This window comes from Cebidichthys violaceus, unplaced genomic scaffold (assembly GCF_023349555.1).
Source record: "Cebidichthys violaceus isolate CVI_PGR_0920_01 unplaced genomic scaffold, fCebVio1.0.p SCAF_1, whole genome shotgun sequence".
In the NCBI taxonomy this organism is placed as follows: Eukaryota; Metazoa; Chordata; class Actinopteri; order Perciformes; family Stichaeidae; genus Cebidichthys; species Cebidichthys violaceus.
Genome location: NW_027176262.1, coordinates 14,453,169 through 14,477,863, shown reverse-complemented (window position 1 = coordinate 14,477,863; position 24,695 = coordinate 14,453,169). Strand labels below are relative to the sequence as shown.

At 40.4% G+C, this 24,695-nt stretch overlaps 1 protein-coding gene across 9 annotated transcripts in view; it reads right to left on the bottom strand.

Annotated features, from left to right (window-relative positions):
* Positions 1 to 858: 858 nt before the first annotated feature.
* Positions 859 to 24,695, bottom strand: part of LOC137873708 (muscleblind-like protein 1) — a 68,023-nt gene continuing 44,186 nt past the window's right edge. For 2 of the 9 annotated variants that reach the window (XM_068712044.1, XM_068712054.1), the window contains exons 3-11: positions 20,244 to 20,414; positions 12,718 to 12,936; positions 9,394 to 9,633; positions 8,153 to 8,206; positions 7,158 to 7,305; positions 6,139 to 6,174; positions 5,470 to 5,558; positions 5,069 to 5,142; positions 859 to 4,452 (exon numbers count right to left, since the gene is read on the bottom strand). In XM_068712044.1, the coding sequence (XP_068568145.1) occupies positions 5,086 to 5,142; positions 5,470 to 5,558; positions 6,139 to 6,174; positions 7,158 to 7,305; positions 8,153 to 8,206; positions 9,394 to 9,633; positions 12,718 to 12,936; positions 20,244 to 20,414 (1,014 nt within the window). In that variant the 3' untranslated portion in view covers positions 859 to 4,452; positions 5,069 to 5,085. Of the gene's footprint in view, positions 4,453 to 5,068; positions 5,143 to 5,469; positions 5,559 to 6,138; positions 6,175 to 6,500; positions 6,576 to 7,157; positions 7,306 to 8,152; positions 8,207 to 9,393; positions 9,634 to 12,717; positions 12,937 to 20,243; positions 20,415 to 24,695 lie in introns of those variants that run through there. The other 7 variants (XM_068712065.1, XM_068712074.1, XM_068712081.1 and 4 more) reach the window with 7 other exon arrangements.

The following is a 24,695-nucleotide window of genomic DNA, read 5'->3' as shown; positions in this document are numbered from 1 at the left end:
GCATTGTATCTATAATAGGATTTTAATGAATAGCAATATTGAGTTGGAGTCACTGAGTACAATAAAAACATTTAGATATATGTATGTAACATGTTAGACCAATGTTCACTCACTGAATATGAGTATGTGTAATTAATAAAGTTACTGCAGATATACAATAATTACATGAAAGAAGATAACAATATCTATTTGACAATAGAGGGTATATTATCGTGAATAAATCAGAGCTTTTTAACAGGATACAAATATAAAATAAAGTGTTTGCTTTAGTATCGGAGATTAGTAGACATATTATCAATGATGTATTGATCAGAGTGCTTTCAACTAGCAGTCTCTTTGACTCTGTAATGTATTGTAAATGGCCTGTTTAGTACAGTGATAGACCTATGTACCGACATAGAAATACTTTATTCAGTCACAGTGGTGCATCTGTAACTTGGCAACACGTCATTGAATTTCTTGTTTAACATGTTGGCTTATTCAGAGGATCAACAATTCTACATGACATCACTGTTTCTGTTATCCATCTTATTTGTGATTGGTTATGAATTAGAATGTGGCTTTACTTCAAGAAATAGTTACAAATTTGGGGAAATATGCCTATTAGCTTTCTTGCTTGGATGTGGTGGTTATGTCCAATTGTATCCCCATTTCTAGTTTTTCTGATTAGCTAAGCTAACTAGCTACTGGCTGCAGCTTAAAATTAACAATTTGAGGCCTCTATCAATTTTCTCATCAAACTCTTGGCAAGAAAGCAAATATTTTTCTAAAATGTGGAACTACTACTTTAATTCGACAGAACAACATTTAGCTATAAATCCCAGATATATGAAATAATGTATTACGCAATTTCCTCAGTGCATTTGTACATTTTTATTACTTTTTTTTTTTAATTCATAACAGCAAGAATCAAATATAGCAAAGCAGGCCCCGTGAAAAAATGTGTCAAGAACTTTTTCTCTCTAAAACCCCAGCGAACATTCCTACAAGCTTCAGAAGGTGCCGTTTCCTACCTCAATTTCATTTCTGATTTCCTCACACACATTTCGTTCTGATGAGATTATATTTTATGGCTTTAGACTGTGGCAATCAGAGGTTTTCTCTACAGGTGCTTTTCAGAGGAGGTGGCCGGTATATATTTAAACATGACACATCCTTTCAAGGGGCCTGGAGCAATAAAACAAGCAAAAATAATTGCAGCAGAAGACAGAATACATCATATTAGCACTACGAGCAGAGAAAACAAACAAGAAATGAAAAAGAAAAAAAAGTTCAGTTTACATTATATCATAAACGTAAGCATGCGTGCTTGTAGAAGATGAGAGATGACAAAGATGATCAGGACACAATTTCAAACGAACGACTTAATGACCAAACCACAAAACAGTATTTCAATCTGAAATGATTCTTACATTTCACCTGATGTTGAACTATATTCCTGTTTGGTCAGTTTCATCTACTAGAAGCACAGCTTACATAAACATAAAGAACATACTTATAGCTATGGTGTTTGTGTTGCATGTACTCTCCAAGTGGTAAAACTTTAGTGAGTATGTTCTCAGGAATCTTTTTTTTCTTCTTTTTTTTAAATAAACCACTATTCTATTTTTGTATTTTTATATATATATTTTATTCAATTACATTGATAGAATATTGTATACTGTAAATACATCTTTCTGTGTAACATATTTTCTTTATCAATATTGCTGCTGTGATTCTTTTTAAACGGTATATGTATTTCCTTTAACATGCATTCCTCTCTGAGTTAAGTAAGGAGACAGGACGTGTTGTGATTGGTTGGGCCTGGTAGGGCGTGGCCATGACACACAGACCTGTCAGTACAGGCAGGTTAGGGGACCAGACAAACCCAGTCAGGCCCTTACGCTGGAGGGTAGTGGACGCCTCCTCCGGAAGGTTACCTGGCAAACTACAAGCTGCTGACAAAAAAGAAGAGCAACACTTGGCCTTTTCTGAAACGGGTCGGAGCGTGAGAACTCAGTGACCTTTTGATGCAAGCAATTTTGTTCAGCCTTTCATAAGATTTTTTTTTTTGTTATCCTAGCAAAATTCCGTGTCATTATAGACATAATTTTTTTTATTCAAAATAAGATCTCAATATACATGAATCTCTCTTTTTTGACTATGTACAGAAGTGCAAAAAAGTCAACCTTTATCACCTTTATCGCCTCAAGATTCCCCATCCCCTCCCTTGTTGTTTGCAGTTGGCTAAGTAAGAGATGGGTGTGCAGACTCAATTCCCTACTCACCCCGTTCACCTGACCCCGCCAGCGACGCCCCCAAAAAGTGATCAAATATGCAGCTTGTTTTCCAACATGGCCCAATTTCCAGGGAGAGTAAAAATATTAAAACAATATTTACTATTTGAAATGGATACAGTAGAAAATAACATCTTTACTCTAAACATCTAAGAACTATATTTTTACAAGTCTTTTTTTTCTTGTATGACTAGTTACAAACCTTACAATCGTTAAAATATTACTCAGTTATCGGCGATGGTTGCCACAGTGACAACTTAGCCTCTCTGTTCTATTATTTCATCACTGTTAGATACTCATATAAAACATTTTTGTTCAAAAAACACAAATAGACTAGAGAAATGAACAATATGCATACAGTTCAACAATATGCATAATGTAGAAAATATTGACTTTACAATCATAATCATACTAAAATTAACATTACATGGAATTTCAGGAAACTGTGCATGAGGAACACACAAACACACACTTTTTTTTTTTAAACCTCATGTTCATTATAAGAATGATAAATATAATGAGCAATACTAAAAATCCGAACTAAATATCAAAATATCCTCAAACAAAATAAAGTAAAACACTCCTCATCTAAAGAAAAAAACACAAGAAAGTGACAATAACATAGTGCTCTGTGTGTGTGTAAGTTAATATGGCGTGGATTAGGCAACTGGATGGTTCAAAATGGCATGTTGCATTGTGCTGACTCGATGGTACATTCTAAGGCTTTGGATGAGTAATACAATCGTTTATATTCTTGCCACTTTCCCTGTACTATCCACCAATTAAATATGCCTGAAGAACACCCAGAACACAACAAAAGCAAAGACTTCTAGAGATCTACTCTATACACCCGATCCTACTTCGGGCCCGCTTGTAAGGCCCACACATTTTTTAAATTTTGTCTCACTAGTCTACCCACGATATCTAGTAACAGTGACACAAAAAGACTTTGGCTGACAATCTGAAAACAGCTCTCAGGTAGACGTATTCAACAAATATTTTTTAAATATGTCAGACTATATACACTACAATTCTACTTGGGCAATTTGCCTTAAAATATGCAAAACAAATGAAAAACAAATCAGGTCATACAAATCCATCACCAGTTGCATCGTGGATTTTGATTTCGGTCTCACAGCAGTTCGGATACCAACCAATCGCCCTGTTGTTTCAGAGCTATTCATTGCAACATCTTCATCAATATGAGCTTTCGGTCTCCCGCACAGGCCAAGACCCCACAGAGAGATCCAGTCATTTCCTGTCCAAACAACTGACATCAACAACAAAGTCTGACACAAACCCCCCCCCCCAAAAAAAAAAAAGATTCATTCAGTAGAAGATTTGAGTAAAGCAGACAATCTGGGGCGAGTTCTCTAGTCACCAGTGGTGCTACTGGGAATCACAGGTAATGAAAGGTCACAATAATGTACACTACATGCTGTCCAAGAGACAAAATAGACGTATTAAAGGGAATTGTTGGGTTTAACACTTCGTAGAACTGCTTTAATACCATTCATGTGTTTTTGAGATGTATGGCACTTTACAGGGATGCCTGAAACGTTAAATACATGTGCTTAAGAGATAGAAAGGTAGGCTACAAGGGTTTGATAGACGCCTTACAGACATTCAGTTGCTATTTTGCCTCTGAGTGCACTCATGTGATTTCCCTTATCTCTGGTTTAAAAAAATTAAATCATAAACAAAGTCATTGTGCATGCATATGTGATTCCGTCAGATCATTCATTTCTTTTACCTCAAATTAAATACACGGTGCACCTTTGTGTAAACAAATTGAACACATTTAGGTCAAAGACCATCAACCCATAAACAAAAAAACAACACAAGTCATGATTCTTGGTCAATGGACGTACCAATCCAGTCGCTGTTTTTGACGACTACTCCACTCTTTTGCCTCATGTTAACATTCAAAGTGTGTCCGGTGAATAAAGGTTAGTTGCCTCCACAGAGCGAAAGGCAGTCTTTAATGCAAATTATGTTTTTTTCTGTTGTGTAATAGTGTGCATGAAGTACACATGAAAGCAATCCTTACAAACTGTGCCTCCTATATTAACATGCAGATTTATCCCAAACCAATTTAGATGTTTTGCTCTTGATGTTACAGGCATGAGGGGTGACCGCTAATCTTGGACTCGACAGTAGCGCGCTCCAGTTCCATCTGCAAGATCACAAAACATGGAAAAAAACAGATGTGAATGACGAGAACAAGCTGTTTGGTTTAGATGTTTCTTATTGTCTTGAAATCTGCCCCCGAGTTCACACCAAAGGCAAAATATGTCTTTTTACATATCAGCTTTTCTACAGATTAAACAAGCAACATATAACATATTAATTTGAGTTTTAGAGGTGCTGGTACTGTAGGTGGGTATGTTAGGTTTGGACAGAGCCAGGCTAGCAGTGCCCCCTGCTCTAGTCTTTAAGCTAAGCTAAGCTAAGCTAAGCTAAGCGGCTGCTGGCTGTAGCTTCATATTTAGTATTTGAGAGTGCCATCAATCTTTTCATCAAACTCTACAAGAAAGCTAATTATTCCTTTAAGTTTTAGGTTACTTAATTTTACAAAAATAAATAGAAATAATACCATAACAACAATTAAAATTAAAATTAAAATTTAAATGAATAATGGTAACAGCCAGAACAAACAACTTTGTCAGCTGCAAAAAAAAAATGCAATCGTGGCAAATCCTTCACGTAAAAGCTATTTGGGTAAAACGTAGCAGACCGTGAATGGTCCAACTGCAAATGTGTGAAATGTTAGAGGGAGGTGCAGTACATACTGTTCTGATTAAGACTCCTACATCTGGGTCACATATTTGTGACTGTTCAGATGGTCAGCAGATATTATTGGAATCTGATTGAGAGGAGAAAATAGAAAAAGAAGAGGGGGAGGGGAAAGGCAAAGACAGAAATAAATAAACAGGGGGACAAAGATGGAGGGAGACAAACATCAGTTGAAATGAGAACAAACAACGCTTCAACCTTAATTGATAATAAAGAAATAATCACAGTTATAGACACTCTATGCACATGAGCCATGTGCACCATTCATGCATGTTACATGAAGAGGCAAATGGGAATCATAAGATTAAAAAGGAAAACTGATAGATACTGAAAAGTCAGAGTTTATCACCAGAAGTGAAAAAAAGAAATAGAGGGAGGATGCAGGAGTGGAGCAAACCTGATTGGCTGTTGCCGTTGCAAAGGGAACACTTGTGGCAGATGTGGTGGCTGCAGATACGGCTGGATTAGCACCGTGCATCATGGGTACTTGGAGGGAAATATCACACAGGCAGTTGATTTAAAGCTCTTTTATGTTAATAATTAATTTGTATTTCTGTCTATAGAATGCTGCTAACATGAGGAAATCTGTGGGTAGTTTTAAATAGCTTTAATGCAAATATATTTTCTAGTGACCATTACTTTTCTTTTTCACAATTACTCAACAACTGAGAACAGAAACAGACGTGTTGTGGAGGAAGAAGAAGAAACATCAGAGAAATTATTTAGGATGCAAGGAAGCTAATTGGCTATTTTGGTGTGCAAAATAGATAAATGGAGGGGGGGGGGCGGTTAAACTGCAACAAGCATTTGGTGTCAGACAGATTGGCGTGAGTGCGAAAAGGGGTTCATTCCATACCACAGAAATGTAATGCAGAGCATAATAAAACACATTACCTACAATTTAATTTAAAATTAAATTCACATTTTTGTCAACAACACTGTTGGCTGAATTGAAAAGTCTAAATTCACAAAATGGAGAATGTGCTCACATTATGTGGTGAGTTGAATGATACGTGAGTGACTGCAATGGGCTCAAAGATAATCAGTAAGGAAAGCTGGCACCTACCAACACTTGTTGCAGGTGTCATGCACAATATCGAGCCTGCCCATCATGCATTTCAACAGGGAGTGGAGTGAATAGGGAGGAGAAGAAATCAAGAAAACCCATTACAAGTGTTATAAAATCAGACATTTTGGATTTAACTGTGCTCTTTTAATGTTAACCTGCTGACTTCCTTACAATGATTATATACTGATTATATACTGAGTATTAATAATAACGTTACACATTAATAATCATTCCTTTGCTACACATCTGAGTTGCTGCAACCACACATACTTATGCATGAGATATAAAGCTCTCAGCTCTCACTGCTCCATTAACTGGAAGGGGAAATTAAACACTACCAGAGGTCCCATTTTCCTGTCAGCGGCGTAACAGCTGTTTGCACAGAAGTAGCTTTGAATGACCTGCTTTCAGAGTCCCTCAATTGTTGCAGCGACCTAACAGTCCAATAGTGTGGGACATATGAGACAGATGAGAAAATGGGACACAGTGTATGAAGACTATACAGTGGCCAGAGAGGAGTTGTATATGCATACTGTATATGCACACACACACACACACACACACACACACACACACACACACACACACACACACACACACACACACACACACACACACACACTAAGGGTGTGATTTAAACAGTTTAGTTTAAGCCATTAATAATACTGGTATAACAGAATATAGACTATAGATACAAAGACCATTTTTAACACAATGTGAATTTGCTAAGTTGATATACTAAACACATATACATACAAAAAAGAGCATAATATCATAAACAACAACAACAACCCCAACTTCTGCTACTCAACCTACACTACTGCTGTACATACATGCGTAGTTAAGTCCATGCAAGTTTTTTCCATCTTGTCACCAACAACGAAATCACACAATCATTCAGCCATTCCCTGCTGATGCCAAAACATAATCAGTTGTGACAAAAATACAAACATGTGATTTGACAGCCAATAGCAATCACTGTCACAAACATGGGCTAAAGGCAGCTCGGGCCTCACCTGATGGTATGAAGGCAGCCTGCTGCTGAAACTGCATGTTGGCCAGGGCCTGTTGATACTGGAATACACCAGCGTTGAACATAGTGGTGGCACCGTTGGCTTTTTCAAGTGCAGGTCTCTTTGGTAAAGGAGGCAAGGGAGGGAGCCCCTGAAGAGGGGACAACACCAAAATAAAGGGATGGGAGTGAGGGGAACCAAAAGGATGGTAGCAGTGACATTCAGGACAGAGAGAAGAAAGAATTTCATTAGAAGATAAAGTTGCCCTTCCAAAACAGCTGTTACAAACACCGGCAAGCAAGCAGTGAACTGCACTACCTCCGTCAGAGCAAGACAAGGCTGTGGTGCTAGCTGACAAACTGACATTTATCTTGGTAATGTAACACACAAAAAACATCCTCAGCACAATGTCACTGACCCTATGATATAATTGTGAATACAGAAGTACATACAATTCATTTTTTTGCAGGCTGAGGAATAACTAGATATTTCTGATAACTATAATGACAACTATGATATTAGTTGTTGTATTGATTGTTGGACCATCAACAACAGGAATGATGTAGTTAGGGAAAGCTGCACTGCCAGCTCCATGATAATATTACACTATAAGCCATGTTAAGACACCTCTTCAACAATTACACATGCAATATGGAAAGTGACAGAATCATGCAAAGACTACCATACATTATTAGAGACTAAAATATTACAATTTCATGCCACCAATTATTTTCTTTTGAGATGCACTTAAGGTGATGAACTGACTACTGTCAGTAAAAAGCGTAGGGGATTTCCTATTTAAGGCTTTTTCTTTTTTGGTTTTGAAACAAGATTCAATTTTATAAAATTAAAAAAGAATGTATCCTACAAAACATATGGCTACAATCAGTTCATCACCCCTCAGTGTTTCATCATTACATCCTTTGTTTGATAACTACCAAGGTATATCTACTACACCACAGCTACATGCCAAGCTAAAAGGTGAAAGGTCATAGTACCAGGTCAAAAGTTGCGTCGAGGGGTCGCTTCAGTGATTTGACAGCCGACTGAGTCTTAATTAGCAGGCAGCGAGCACATGATGGCAATGGGCCAATGGGGTTCAAGCGCATTAACATAAACCAGTAAGCGGAGGTGCATCATGGGGGCAGCAGTGCAGTGTGGGTTGGTGAGACAAAACAAAAAAACAAAAAAAACAAACAAACAAATAAAAACAAATCATTGGAATGCAATATACAACAATAACAAGACTAAGACATGCACATTAATGGCTGTAGGGTTACTGAAAATAATTATGTCCCTTGACATAGTTTGTTGTCGGAAGAAAATTATGTTTTATCAACCTAAAGTTGAAGATAGTGGTGTTTTGGTTCAGCCAATTAACCACATTTGTTAAATTCAAATCTAAGGCAATCCAGGTTTTAAAAAAACAAATACTTAAGATAATTTAGTCCAAGTCTGCGGCCACATTGTAAATATAGCATTTTCACCAGTGACGTCATTTCAAATGCCATACAAGCAGAATTAAAGGATTTAATCTGCTCGCGAGGTGTAACATTTAAAAGGGAATAGAGGCTAAAAAGGGCAGATATTACTGACTCTAGTGGTCAAATCTGGAGGCAGGGGTGATCATAATATGCATAATCTGGCTTTAACATGAAAAGTCAACTGAAATCAAGCTTACCCTCCTTTCTGGAATACCTGCTGCATACTGTCATCTACAGAATTTGGCTGAGCAAAACCTCATTGTGTCCCTCTATAGAAACGTATTACTACATTGCAGAGACAAAGTTGAAATTAACTGCAGCCTTCCTAGTTTCAGCAAAAATGGAACTCTTGACTGCGAACAACAGCAAAAATATACAACTAACAAAGCAGCAAAACAAGGATGAGCAGGAGGAGGGGAGCAGTAGGCTCAGCCACATATTACAGCCTGCTGCTAATAAAGCACACATCAACCCTGTATCTTCATGGTGCGTATTGGGTCAGAGCTGAAGAGAGCGGGAACAGAGGAGACTGGGATGGGTGCTGGGAGGTTCAGTAAAAGCACAGGATGGAAGGTCTTCTCAAACAACTACATCCATCAAATCAAGGCCCAATTAAGATGGTTTCCAGTATGTGCTCACGTGGAGGTTTGTTTTAGCTGATAAGGGTTCCTGTGGCTGCCCAGGATGCAATGATACAGAACACGTTCTTTATTTTGAGTCCTGATTGGTGCTGTAATCTGTGGACAGATACCTACCATGGCTGCAGCAGCCGCCGCCTGGTTGACTTGGTGTTGGGCGGCTTTGATCTTGGCCTGCAGGTGAGCCGGAGGGTGAAAGTACTTGCACTTCTCCCTCGAGCAGCGGCCCTTAATGTAGTCCATACACACAGTGACTGTGTTGTCGTTGGTGTCAATCATAGTGCTATCTGAAGGGTGGGCAAAGCGACAGTCGTTCTCCCCACGTGTGCAGTTACCCCGCTGGTATTCCCGACACACCTGGCGCACACAAAACACACAAACAAACACACGTTTTACTTTTATTTTTAAGAGACCACAAGCCTAAATCACACACACACACACACACACACACACACACACACACACACACACACACACACACATAACTGCAAACAAACTACAGACCTACACACACATTAACAAGTTACTTTTCACTTCACATTTGATGAAGTAATCAATCTGTTAAGTCATTTTAGAACTTGAGAATCACTTTACCAGACAGAGCTAACCAATCTTAGTGACAGGTACGCCATTACTGTTGATTGATAAGCAGAACGGATCGTAACCAGCGTTTACAGACTCATCAATCACACACCATTTATCCATTATTCAAATCAGCTGTGTTGTTGTCCTTCCTCATGAAGACAGAAGGGGGCAGCATCTGCGTGAACAGTTGGAGAAACTGATTGCCTCAGCCTGAATGTAGAGGCTCTATGTGGCTCATGGGAAATATGAGGCTGGTTGGTTACCCTCAAGGGAGGCTGCAGCTGACGTAATCACCAGCCCACAAATAATAACACACACACACATGCACACACAAGGTGAGTGCACACATAAATTATGAGGCAGCTTTTTTGACGTGTAAATGGCTGTGCAATAACTTAAGATCTCTGTTTGAGCAGTGGCAGCCACCACCGAGTCCAAATTGCACTCAGAATCCTATCATACTCCAAATGAAATGTAATTTCATGGTACGTGGTATCGACCTATCAGTTATTGAAACAGAACAAGCCATTTGCCAAATGTCTGTTTACCAGTCTCACTGTCTGCATGCATAGAGGATTTGATTTGTGGTGGAACGGCTGTCAGACAAAAGGCCACCAACAGTGTAATCTACAAACTAACCCTGCTCCGTTTCTCGTCATGACAGCTCATCATCCGCAATCACCGATTCTGTGTGAGCGATGGGGCCGGATTCTCCCCCTGTCTGACTGTCTGTCTGTCTCTTGGGCACCTCCCTCACGCACTCACACAGTCACATATGAACGTGCTCCTACACACGCACACCCACACACATTAATTCCCCACCACTACCACAATCACCACTGCTGCTACTGGTCTTATTAATAAAAAAATAAAAAGAAGAAGAAGAGAGAGAGAGAGAGAGAGAGAGAGAGAGAAAGAGTGACTGGCTTGTTGTCAGGCAGATGTTGGAGAGGTGGGTGAGGGAGGGAGGGAGGGAGAGAGGAAACAAGGGAGAGAGAGGAAAATGTAAGAGTGGTTGATGAATAAAGAGTAAAGGACAGACAGATGGGGATCAAGGAGACAGAGTGAGAGTCTTTGGGATCAAGTGAGTGTGGCTGACATGGAGAAGAAAAAAATAAAAAAATTTGAGACGAAAGGGAAGACTAAACGGAAGCAATTTGATGTTCTCTGCACCAGGTGTGGAGCAGTGTGTTTTTCCTAACAGTGGTTAATCATGCATTAGAGAGAGCTAAGTGCTTAGTTGCACAAACAAATAAAGGGCCTGTTAATCATATTTATGTCCCTATGGTAACTGTCCCTCTGTCTGGGCCATTTACATCACCATGGTTTCAGGTAAGCAACATTATGACTGTATGCATGCCGAGCGGCCGCAGTGTAGCTCCATAAAAGACAGAGACAGAGAGAGAGAGACTGCCGGAAAATGTTTCTCGCGAACAGTCTGGAGCATTATTTTCTAAAATAGGAATTTCTCTCAGCCTCAAGGAAATAGCCCGTGACATATCTACTCACTGGTGTGTGTGTGTGTGTGTGTGTGTGTGTGTGTGTGTGTGTGTGTGTGTGTGTAGGTCCACAGAATCCCAGCTATGTTTATTTTGAACGACACACACTAGAAACTAGAATATGTCTGGCCCTTTTCGCTAAGATATTTTTAGCAAACCTAGTTTCGGATAAATTAGGCTAGTGTATGATGTATCCCAATCAAAACACTTCACCAGCACACACAGGCTACTGCAGGCAGTGCTGACCACTGGGCAGATATATTGAGCAGATTTTTTTTTTCTAGTGCCAATTTGGCTGTTAAGTATTAAAAATATGTTTACTAGACTTTGGTGTGGAATGCTATCAATCTTTCGCTAGCCAGTTGTTGCAATCCCAGCCTGAATCTGGACCGGCACGCTCTTTTTCTGTCAACAACAACGTCTTGCCTCCAAATTGCCTCAACCTCTATAACCAGTCATGACTCCTCTTGCCCCAACCGCTCCCCTGATGACCAACAGGTCTAAAAATGGATTTATTCTCTACCCCTCCATCTCTTTCTCCTCTCATTGACCCATTCCCTCGCTCTGCATGTCATCCACTCGTTCATCGGGCCCAGAGACTTCCTCAGCATCTCTCCCATTAATTACCCAGCTACCCAACGTTACATTTTAAATGTAACCTTCCTAACACTCCGGCATGCCTCCTGCCTGCCTCCAACGATTTCCCCATTACTCCGCTGCGAATGTTTCCCGGGCGGGGCTGCATAATGGATGAGATTGACTGACTGTCCAATTAATGATTATCTGAACACAGCTAGAGGAGCAGCACTCATCAGGTTTCGAATGACTGATGGCCTTCACAGAAAAAATCTGAAATTTACACACTGATACAGTATAACTTGAGCTTGTGCCAAACAATGCTGTCTCCTGCCTGTTGATGGGATACAGCATCAACAACGGTATTGTTTGTATACTCTCATTAACGTCTCTCTCTCTTTGCTTAAGTCTGGCTAATGACAATACTATGGTAATGGGATGTAGTTACTGTAACAGAAACTGTGTACCAGATACATAATTAAAGTCTACAAACAGAAACTGTTGAGGCAAGACTTTCCAACCAATGCATTTAATATTCAAATAGGCACAGCCCACATTTCAAAGCCCAATCTGTTTGCAAAGCTGGGAAAAAAGAGCCTCACCGGGTGCAGTGTTTACTAGAGTTTTGTTAATCTATTTTATAATCTGTGTCTGATATGAAAGTGAGAAAAAAATAAAATTATACAAATCCTCTCGTCTGTGTGGTCTATGGGTGTGCTCGTGCAGTCACATTTAACCTATTCTGTGTCCCTTTATGTGTGTGAATGCATGTGTTGCTCACCTCCAGTCTGTCTGTCCTCATGAGTTTCTGTGCAGCAGCAGCAGCAGCAGCTGGTACGGGGACACTGGGGTTGCTGGTGACCAGTACAGGGCCACTTTGCAGCATGTCAGCGGGCATCAGGCCGGGCGACACAGGGCCAAGGTAGGGGTTGAATGCAGCGGCAGCTACCGCAGCAGCATTGACATTGGTTGCAAGGCTGGGTGTGACTGAAAACATGGGCTGTGGGGCAAAAGCAAAATGAGAAAGTTGGCCAAAATTTAACTAAAAAGTTGAGCAAAACTATCTCACTCAGATTTGTCACAACGTTTACGTTGAAGAAAATGTTGAATATTGAATTACATCTACCAGAAAGCGTATTGCCATCCTTCCTCAATCCTACTCAAATTACTGATTGATGATATGTGATAAAAGATATGTGAAATAAGTATGCAATCAGCAATAGCCAAGCAGAGGACAGGAACTGTGGTTGGGGATGTAGAGGCAAAGAACATGTCAAAGATAGACAATTAATGAGCCCACATCTGAGTAAAAAACAATATCCTTCTTTAATGGCTGCTCATCTTTCATTTGAGAGAACACATAAAGGAGACCTATGTGTCACCTACTCCCTACATGCATCAGATGGAATAGCACGCTTCACACACAAGAGATCACACGCACACACGAGTAATGAAGCTCTAGCGTAAACTCAGTCAAGGAAACTTCACTTGTAGTTTATTTCTCACACATCCAGCAAGTTACTCCCCTCGCGCATGCTCACTCATAATTTCATTGCTGCCATGGTTTTTGGGCTGTCAATCATGCTATCAGCTAATCTCATCGAGCTGCTGCTCTTCTATCCAATAGCGCAGTGACCTTCCTTCATAGTTGGCCTATCATCTTGCTGCTGTCTCTTTTTAAATATGATCGTCTCTCTGCTTACAGTGGGCTTCGTTCGTGCTGCTGTTACATGCGCTATTCATCAGCCCAGTGTCTGTGTTTTCGGTCCAGTCTCCTGTTATAGGACAGTTTATGTCCGATTCCTCAGCAGAGGAGACACCACAGTCTTCTACCACGCGTTTCCCCGCACAAGCAAGTTTACCGGTTACTCCAGGTCACTCTGTACACCATACAGTCTGCGGCTAAATCCAGCAAAACTGTCCGTGCACGCCTCAGGAGCGATTGTCTTCCAGTCTCTGGCTCTCTCGTCGCCACCAGGCCTCCTCCTCGTTGCAGCGGACGCATGAGCCCCGGATGCAAGTCCATGCCGCTCAACAACCAAGGTAAAGACATACATCAGGTGGCCCCATCAATAATTGTGATCAGTGTTTCTATTTTAAAAGTTTCGAGGCGATGTCCAACTTCAACATGATTCCATTCACTCAGCGTCCCATGTTTGGCAGATAAACTATTACCGTAAATACTCTAATAGCGGCGGGACTCAGCTTACCTCAACTACACGGGTATCAGGCTTGATTAATGCATAAGGGTATTGGAATATCCAGCGTATCTTTGTTAAATTCCCTTACAAACACTTCATGCTGTCCTAGCCTACAAATATAATTCCTGTACCATTTAAAGCCCTATGTTTATTCACTTGATGTGAAACTTGCAGAAATTGTCATGGTAAAATCAACAAATTGCAAGGTTTCTATTTATGTTGTATTGTTTAATTTATCAGAAAAGTTTACCTTATGCCAAAATAGGCAAATCAATTCTTGACATGCACAGAATTCATCCACCTCAGCACAGCTCTTAAAGTCAGTAGTCGGGTTCATGTTGACCTCATTCAAGCAAGCCTCACTTATGCGTCAATCAGTCGTCATCGTCCTCAATAAAAGCACTCCTCTTAAAGATTCATGTGAAAGAATCACGCAGTCTTGCCCTGTCAATGTGCCATGCTGAGATTATACATACACATGCATAAAACATGCATGTGGGTGGATTTTTGGCTTCATTCACGGCTACCTCACTGCTTACTGTCTCCTCTGATACCCTCTTTTTTTGGTCATAGCTGACCTCTTGCATTCCATTTACCTCATCCACATGTGATGGCGTGTGGCTGGTATTGTTTTTAAGTCATCATGACCATGATACATCATGGCATCAATGGTCCGAGAGACAATAACTGTAGTGGAAATACTACAGAAGTGGATTTGAGTACTTTACCAGGTGCTTGTATGAATGAGGTCAGCGGTTGTCCCAGTAATAGTGTCACAACTGTGCAAGATGCGGCCACGGAACTTTACAGGTGTGTAGTTAAAATGATGAAATTGCATCAAGTCTGGTAAATGGTATCACATTCATTGCTGCAGCAGTAGCATTGGGGGATCTGTTAAGTGGTGTTGCATTCATTGCTGCTGCAGCAGCAGCAGCATTGAGGATCTGTCAAGTGGTATTGCATTCATTGCAGCAGCAGTATTGGGGAGGATTGGGTCTCTGTAGGCCTGCTCTATACGGAAAGTGTCTGCATGATTTAACACTGATGAAATTAGTCAATTGTTCAGGCTTCTACCCACACCTTACGTTTGCCCCCCTGGTACGTCATGTTATAACTGTTGATGCTGCTTTTAACATTTGTTACTGACTTTCATTTTGTTGACTGCTATCATAATTTGCTATTATTGTATTGTTAAGCATCTCTATGTGGAGGTGCTTGCTCTGTAATCATGCCTGCACAGATTCTTGATATTCTTCAAATTCTGTTCCATATAACTGGTGGTTGTGTTTTGGCTCCATAGCTACCTAGCAGCTCACTGTCCCATTCTGATTTTTGTCTGTTATTTCTGTCCATAGTTGACCTCTGCATTCCATTCACGTCATCTTAATTCATGAGATCATTGCCGTTAATATTTTATATGTGATTCATATAATTTTGCTATTTGCTCATTGTATTCGAACAACTGCCCATATTCACTGTTTTCTGATTTGTGGTGTCATATCCATCGGTAAGTACTAATATGGTAGTGTTACATCATCTTATCTGGTAAGTGGTTCATATCCTTGTATTGTCATTAATGGGGTCATATACTATCTGCTATATTATCATTGCTTCTGTAATTGCTCACGTTCATTGTATTCTGATAAGTAGTGTCGGACCCATCGCATTAATAATTATCATGTCACTGCTGGCCTCTTTTGGTCAAATCTATTCACTGCTGAATGTCAGGTCTTCAATGCCCTTATTGATGATGAATGTTTTGTCAAAAGTTGTAGTTAATGGATTCTTACTGCCTAAGCCATGATCTTTTTTTACTAACATGTTGTCTAAGATCAAACTTGTTAGATATTTGGGTCACTGCTGACCATTAGCCATTGTTAGCTAAAGCCTATGCATTGCAAGCAGGGCATTGGTGTCCTCAAGCCTTTGCCGACTAAGAGAGAAACACCATCCATGGTACAAGGTTTATTCTAATATCTTCACCTTAAACATGCTCATTATTATTCTTAATCTTGTCGCAGAATATTCCATTTTCATTTGATTGTTTGGGAATTGTTTCACTCCTGTTTGGTGAGTAAGCATTCCTTTTGAGGTAAATATCAGGCTCTCTGTAGAGTCTAAGCCTCAAAGACTCTGATCTTTTCTTCCTTTTAGTTACTAGCATTCAATCAGGGAGACAATACTTTTGCATGGCTAGGCCTGTAGTTTATTTCTCATACATCCTGCCATTCACTCCCTCACACGGATGCTCTCTCATAATTCCATTGCTGTAATTGTTTGGGGCTATCAATCATGATATCAGCTGGTCTCCTCTATCCAATAGCACAGAGACACATCTACATTGTTAGCCTATCATCTTGCTGCTGTCTCTTTTAAAATATGATTGTCTCTCTGCCTTTAGTATGTAATTCTGCTGTTGTGCGACCCTCCATCACCATCAAACGTATCATTTCATCAGCCTCCAGTCTGAGCAGAATCATCAGCCACCACCAGTCTGGACTCCACCGGGAGATTTTGTTTTGCTGGTGCTCAGGCCCTTGATTACAAATCTCCCTCTGTGCCAAAGACTCTGTCATGATTTGATCTTCACACATTAGGGGAAGAAGGCCTATACCGTACAAACATGTATGTGCTTTACTGGAGTTTGAAAGACTCTGAGAGGGAGGCTAAGGAGTATGCTAGCTGACATTGCGCAGTGCAAGTTTTCCCTGCACGTTCCTGACCTCAGCCCCAGTCAGAGGATTGTCTCTTGAACCTCTGCCAACAGGACACAGTGAGTAATAGAGCAGCGGCAGCCAGAGCTGTGGACAGCTACATTCCTCCCCAAAACCTCCTCGCTGCTCTGGGATGACTCAGAAAATCAAGAATAACTGCGTGGACTTTTTAAATTTTTTCAGTGCTCCCCTCTGGAATGTCTGAAGAATTATGTTCTATCACAAGGTACTCTGGAAAAGTAGATGTATTTCTCTCAAGGTGCTCAGATATTTGAAGCTCAAGGTTTATATGTTGTCAGTAAAAAAAGACCCTCATGAGGCACTGATGTCATCCTGCAAGAAGTTTGTGATCTGAATGTCTCTTCACTTTGCATTGAATTGTTGCCAATGATGATAGGACATTGCAGATTCTAAATCACAATCGCAATGGATTGAAAGCAGTTATGTTAAACTAAGCAGATTTACACAGTAGGAACAGAAAAAACATGTTTGTGTAGCTCTTTCTCAGACACTCTTTTAGTTACAAAGAGTTGCCTTTTTATGTACCTTTTTATGTACCTTCAGTCAGAATACTCTCGAAGACTTAAATAGAAAGATCAAAAGCAATGTGATCAGCTAGAGCTGTTTCAATTTTGTACTATGCCAAGTATGGTACAATTTTTTTTTTTTACTGTGTAATTTGAAAATAACAAGCAGTCCATGTTTACAACATTTAGTTTGATTAAATTGAGACCACAGAGTTTATAAATGTCACAATCTTTAAAGTTGTAGAATAAAGCCAGACATTTTAATATATTTTTGAAGTCTAAGTTTGAGCAAAACGTTATTCAATAGACATTTAGCAAAATGTGCACAAGGTCAACAAAAGATTTCCTTATAACATGCATTGCTAAACCGGATATTGGTAATAGTAATGGAATAAGAAAAATCTGAAATTCATAAACTAAATTAATGTCATTGCACAGCTTTATGTATCTAAAGAGCTAACCTAAGCTACTGGTCATACATATCAAGGCAGGCTGTAGCAGCAAAACTCTTGAGTGTGTTGAGTTAAGCAAGAATGTGTTTTATTGCTTATTAACTTAATTATATTTGTAGAAGGAGACTTATTTAAAATGTTACTGATTCTGAATGTCTGTACCAGACAAGTACTTTTAAGTCCATTCAATTTAACCATTCGGAAGAAACCTGACTTCAGATTTGTTGGATTGCGACAGTATTTTATCTACACTGTGCACAATCTGGACTTTGGTGCAACCATTTTAAACACTATACCTCCCTGCTCACCCCCCACCCAAACAAACACATGAAACCATACAGACTTAAGAATTCCCTTGTGGCTTTTATGGTTTTAATCAACTTATTTCTACTAACCATCTGCACCAAACAAGTACACCAATAGTGTGTATGAATGAGTGAAACGTTACTGTAGGTAGATATAATTGTAATGTGGGCTGTCCGCTGATGTTGACTCTCTAATAAAAAGCATCACGAGCACCATCACTCACAGAGGTGAGGGGCCTTAATTACTTCACCCTCTGCACAGTTCCATGCGTGAAATGAAAGCATTCTCCTACGCAAACGGAGGAAGGGTTGCCAGCTATAGACAAAAAAAGTGGGAGAGCAGAAGATATAATTGGGTAGAGACACCAGTGAGGGGGCAGGAAACTAAGCTAAGGACACAAGGGAAGGATGGAGGAATAAAGTCTGATTCCTGGAAATGCTAGTATCCGATCTTACCCTTTTATTCCCTTTGCACACAACATGGCTCTGTTTTCTTGACTTTTCTTTGTAGTGCAGGTCTAAAGCCATCCCTCCTCACTGCTGTCGTCTTATCTCCTTCACTTTCCCTACCTGTCTTTACTCTGTTCATTTATCTCTGCCTGCCTTACTCGGTCCTCCCTTTCTTCTTCTGCTGTGTCCTTCTCTGTCAGCCTGCCTCCCTCATCCTCTCCTCTCCTTACTTTCTCTCTCCCCATGACATAAACAGAAAGGGAAGGCCTTGCAGTCCCAGGGAGATCTATTGCTTCTTTAAATTCTTTCATGGTTTCCTCTGTTCCTCTCAATGGGCCTCTCGACTCAGCCCCTCTTCCCCAGATAAGGGTGATAAGCCATCGGCTAAGTGTCCATGTGTGTGTGTGTCCAAGCATGCAGCATCTGAAGCTCTTTTGAATAGTCTGAGACAAATTCACTCCACTGCTCTCACTTAAACATAAAGGGACAGAGGAGAAGACAGAGGAATTACTTCAAGCCTGACTGACAGGTCTCATTGACTCTGTAAGGTCTCATGGACCAGGCAGGGAAGGATTGATTTGAGCTGGATGACTGGAGCTCCGGCCATCACCTTGAAGTTCTGTGAAGCATGCAGCACAGTCACAGAGCCATTTCTAATGTAATTTACTGCGTCTGTGTGGGTGGGTGTGTAGCCATGGATTTGTGAGTGTGTTACATGATGATAATAATGTAATACTTTATCAATCACAGTGTGGTAAGAATTCAGTGTCTGAAACAATTCGTCAATCAATCAGCCAATTGACAGAAAATTAATTGGCGAGCTATTGACTATATTGAACTATGACTTATTTATCAATTAAAGGGAAGTTCGGCCCAAAGGTTTCATGGTGGAGAATGTGCTAACTAGGGTATGTAGATTACCTTTAGTAACCGAGTCTTGATTTCTGGAAAGAGACGCTGTTGAGTTTGAGTTCAAAGAATTTGAGTCAAATTCAATTAGTTTTTGGCTCTTTGAGCACCCCAAGCCGAGAGCCATATTCCCATTATACTTATGAGAAGGCAGACATTAAGTTGTTGGTTTATGCTTCAATTTAACAGCTCGGTTCATTTTCATGCAGCTAACCTGGCTCTTCAAGCACAGGATAGATTTGGTCATTTTGGCTAATATGAATGAAGGCAACACAGAGTCAAAACCATTGTCAGCATTTTTAGAGCTGACCACAAGTTGATCAGATGATTGCACTCATGTTTTGCTGGCATTAATAACCTCTTTCGCTTTAACATATTCAATTAAATGAAACCCAAAAAGTATATGAAGCATAATACAGGCACTTTTAAACAACGGATTACACGGCATAACGTATATCGAGCAATCTGTCAGAGTTCGTCCAACTAAAATGTTAATAATTAGAAATTGTGTGTCTATAAAACATAATAGGAACAGTCAATAATGCAGGTATCTGAGCCCTCTGGCTCAAAAAGACTTTCCCCAAAATGCAATCATTACAAAAGAAACAGCTCTAAACGATGAAAACAGTTTTTTGCTCTGTAAATAACAACAGATATATTTTGAGAGGATGAACCCATGTGTTTAGATAATGCGTGCAATCTTTTTATTTATGTTCATGTGAGTTGTGTATGCATGCATGTCCTCTCACCACTGGCTGTAGCTGTGTGCCGGGCATCATGGCGTTGGCAAGATGCATCTGCTGGGCCAGCATGGCCATGTTTTTCTGCTGGATGAGGTTGTTCCTTCCATTGATCTCCAGCTGGGTCTTTAGGTGGGGGGGAGGATGCAGGTACTTGCAGTTCTCCCTGGAACAGCGGCCCTGATTGGGTGAGAGAGGAGGAGGAAGTAAGCAGAGACAAGGACGGCGAAAGAGAAGAGGAAGGGATAGGGAGGATAGAAGCGTGAAAAGAGGCAAATTAGAATAGTATTTCCTTTAACCGTTGCCTAATGTAAAGAAGTAATGAGCCTTGACTCAAGTTACTGCCCTCTGATTTAGCAGGCGCTGACCTAACATCCCTGACATCTGGGCTTGCCACTGGCTTTGCCGTAAAGACTGATCAGTTCTGCTTTTGTTTCCCCTTTCATGACCTAAGCTGTGTGCTCGCTGCCTTCCTTTTTTTTCTCTAGGTCCCACCGAAAGACAAATTAGCTTCAAGAGCAGAGATAGAGCTGTCTATTTGCATCTGTTAACAGTTTGTAATACACGGAGCAACAAAAACAAATTGACGGAGAGAATGATGAACTGTCCCAATGGTGATATGGATACTTTTCATTATCCATCAATCTGGCACTTGTTTTTTTTTAAATAATCTAATCACTCCGTCTATAAAATGTCAGAACATTTTACAGACGGAATGATTCGATTATTTTGTGATGTCAGAATTGCTATTATAAAATGTCAGAAAAATTTTTAATCGCAATTTCTTAAATCTCAATTTGACATCTTTAAATTGTGTGTTTTGTTAGACCAGCAGTCCAAAAGCCAAATATATTTATTTTAATTGAAATCATTTGTATTAATTATTAGCAAAGTAGTAGCAGATTAATTTTCCCGTCGTTTGAATAGCTGATTCGTCAAATAATGTTTAGCTTGTGTTCAGCTTGTGACCTCTTTCATTCAAAAGGTCTTTTCTTTTTCATTTCTTGAGACAAATTATGTTACAAGGAATATAGGCACAAATTCAAAAAGGTCAAGAACACACTTTTTATAACGGTTGTTGAGTAAAAATTCAAAGGAAGACAAAGAGCTTAATACCTGACTTTCTGCTGCACTGTTCTGGGAATTTGAAATAGCAAAGACCCGCCCTCTCGTCCATCCTACCACCTTAGAAGCTGTCCCACTTGATGCTGGATGTTTTACATGCCCCAGTGAATTACTATTGATCTCCTCCCAATTGAGACAAATGACTTATGAGTCAATACTTTACATCGTTTCAGAAAAGAACAGGCTGGAGAAGTGATGCCAGATCGATATGAGACTTCTGTGACAATAACATAAACACGTCATGGGACTTTATCTGATATTCTGCTAGTGTCTATACGCAGCGCAGTGTGTGTCTGGGTGCTTGGAGCTGTGAGCGAATATATTCACCCAGCAGCCAGCAACCCAAGGGGAGAAGGAGGGAATGTAATTTACACTCTCATAATGCCTGCTCCACTGAACACTCCCCCGGATAGGTGTAATATTTTAGATATCTCCTCCTCTTTTTTTACTTCCCCTTTCTCCTTCGTTCCCTCCCGCCTAAATCCCCTGTACATCCCAAGCCCCATGCCGATATTTGTTCTCCTCATGATGAATACAGAACAGTTGCTGCTGGGATCATGCGAACATATTCATGTCTGTGTGCAGAATGTGCAAAGTAGAAGTACGACTGTGTCGCTTTCACTCTTTCGTCTCCTCTCGCCTCAATCCCTCCACCCCCCCACCCCCCTCATCAAATGAATCCTCCATCCATATCTTCCCATTAGTCCTTTTATACAAATCTATTTCCATGGGGATAACGAGAACAACCCTGCGACAACTCCACAGTACCACCTCCCATGGGGAATTAAAGGTTGGTTGACATGCTTCTCTCTGTGAGATTACCTGCTGCCCATGGCAGCCCACTATGACACCTGCTTTCACAACTGAACACATGCACTGTCCCATTCTTCCTCTATTCCTCCCACCTCCCCTCTTTTCTCTCCTTGTCTCGACCTATCTCTCCATCGCTCCCTTTTATTTCCTTGTGCAGCCTGTTCTGCCTAGCTACAGCAGGAAAGGTACTTTGCATTGAAGAGCAGCAGAATGTCAAGAGTTCTCCCAGCGTTTTCATTGGCTGAGAGCTGAGAGTAATGGTATTCCCAGCCTGCTGATTGGCCTAAAGGCACACATTAACAATGTTCCTAGTCTGGCTCATTCCTGTGTGGCTGTGACTATTGATCAGTGCTAATTGGTTAATGTCTTTTGATTTTCAAGGCCCATTCCCCATGGGTGACTAGACTCTAGCATGTCAACTCCAGCCGAGAGTGTGTGTGTCTGTGTGTGTGTGTGTGTGTGTGTGTGTGTGTGTGTGTGTGTGTGTGTGTGTGTGCTTACATAAAATACCCCAAGCACTCTTTGAAGGCAATCTCTTCATTTGTTTACAATGGGCAACTAAGGCAGCTTTACTCAATATTTTCTATATAATAGATCAAATGTGTTTGTGTCATTTTTAAAAAGGTGTCTCATTGTAGGGGCGACTGTGGATCGGCGGTTCGAAGACACTGAACCCCAAACAAGTTCAATTGTTGTTTTACTCTTCCTCGCCTGCAACTTCAATTTCTCCATTAATGTCTTTTTCAGCCACAGCAGGCAATTGTTTTCAGCAAAAGTAAATCTCTGAAAAACCCACTGTACAGCTTAGCACCAAACAGCAGACAAATCTAGTGATAGCTGGTGTGAGTGTAGAGCAAACAGGCGTAAATAGTGAATTTACATTCCTCAGGTGGCCAGAACATGACACCAAATGAGCGCATATTTTGCTTGTGTCAATAAGCAAGTTTTAAACAGTGCCAACATTTTTAAATACAATGTAGTCTGAACAATTTGTAAGTTTCATCCCCATCATTTGAAAAACATTTCTCTTACAAAACCACAATTAGCATCAAGAATATTCTGTGATCAATGAATGAATGAATGTTTAGCAGTTGAATCAACATAATACACAAATGTTTTTGTCATAAATCTTCTTTCAGCAAAGCTAAAGGGACATCTAAAAAAAGACTTGAAGGGGAGAAAGCAAAACATTATGATGGATAAAAAAAAGGCTTGTTCGGGAATGTCTTTCTTTAACTTCATTTTAAGGTCAGTGGCTTTCATGTGGTTATCTTCTCAATCAGTTGTAGTTGGAGCAATAACACCGTGGGGTGGATTTACTTATAATGCAGTGCAATCTGATGTGGATAACTGCTAATGTGTATAATCATTGATATGTTTTTTAAAGAGGTACTGTAGATTATTTTCTTCCTTGGAGGTTGACACAGGTGTGAACCCATTATCTCATGAGGATGAAGGCGAAATCATACTCGTTATGCTTGAAGTGAAGAGGATTTACTCTGCAATTAGAAAGGTCAGCACTGTTTTCGCCAATAGACCCATTATCTATTGCTGTGTTGTTGTTGATTGAACAATTCAATCCTGCGTGAAGTCCCCACTGATCACTGCCTGCGACGCTAATGTCTCTCCTGCCCCTTTTCTCTGCCGTTTCCCCCGCTGTCTACACAGTGTCAGTATAGGTTAATGGTGAGTGTGTCTGATCCAAAGCACTGCTCCCTTTGGCTTAGAGCGTACAGCTACCAGACTCTACTCATGTTGACTCTGTTCCTCCTTCACCTGTCTGCCTGTCCTCCGCTTGGACACTAATATGCTAACAGACTGCATTCGTCTGTCTTTCACGCATTCTCTCGATTGCTCTTTCTTCCTCCTTGTCTCTTATCTGTCGGTTTCTCTCCCATCCTACCTTTCAGGCAATTGTCTGGACTGGTCTGCTGTCACGGCCTTTGCACCAAACAAATTATATTCATTCCTCATTCAAAGCTACAAAACATAATTTAACATGTCAGGCCAAGGTTTTGCTAAACAGCCTCCACATATGGTGGTCTCATCACCAAATATAGATTCTGAAACTTGAACCAATTAGTTTTTGCCAGGCTTTGGCTGTGGCAAAGCATAGTTCACTTGCTTTTAATTGGCAAGCCATTAAAAGAAAGTGAACCAGCTGTCACAGACCCACTCTTAAGTGTATGTGTTTGCATGTAGACGCTGGGGAATGGGGCATTCTGCGCTTATAAATCAGCCATAGCCTCATTACACCAGGTAGCTTTCAGCCATAAATCAGCTCCTGGACACACATACACTCTTATTTTCTTTTTTAGGATGATATAACACAACATTTGGGGTGGCAGAATGTTATTGACGCTTATTAATTCATCAGTACAATGGGAACAATACAGCTAAATCAATTCCCAGGTGCCTACATATAGATGGCATACACACAAACACATACGTGTCCTAACCTTGAGTTACTTCAATTACCACTGCGGCATTTTCACTGCAGTTTCAGGTATCACACGTGTGGCG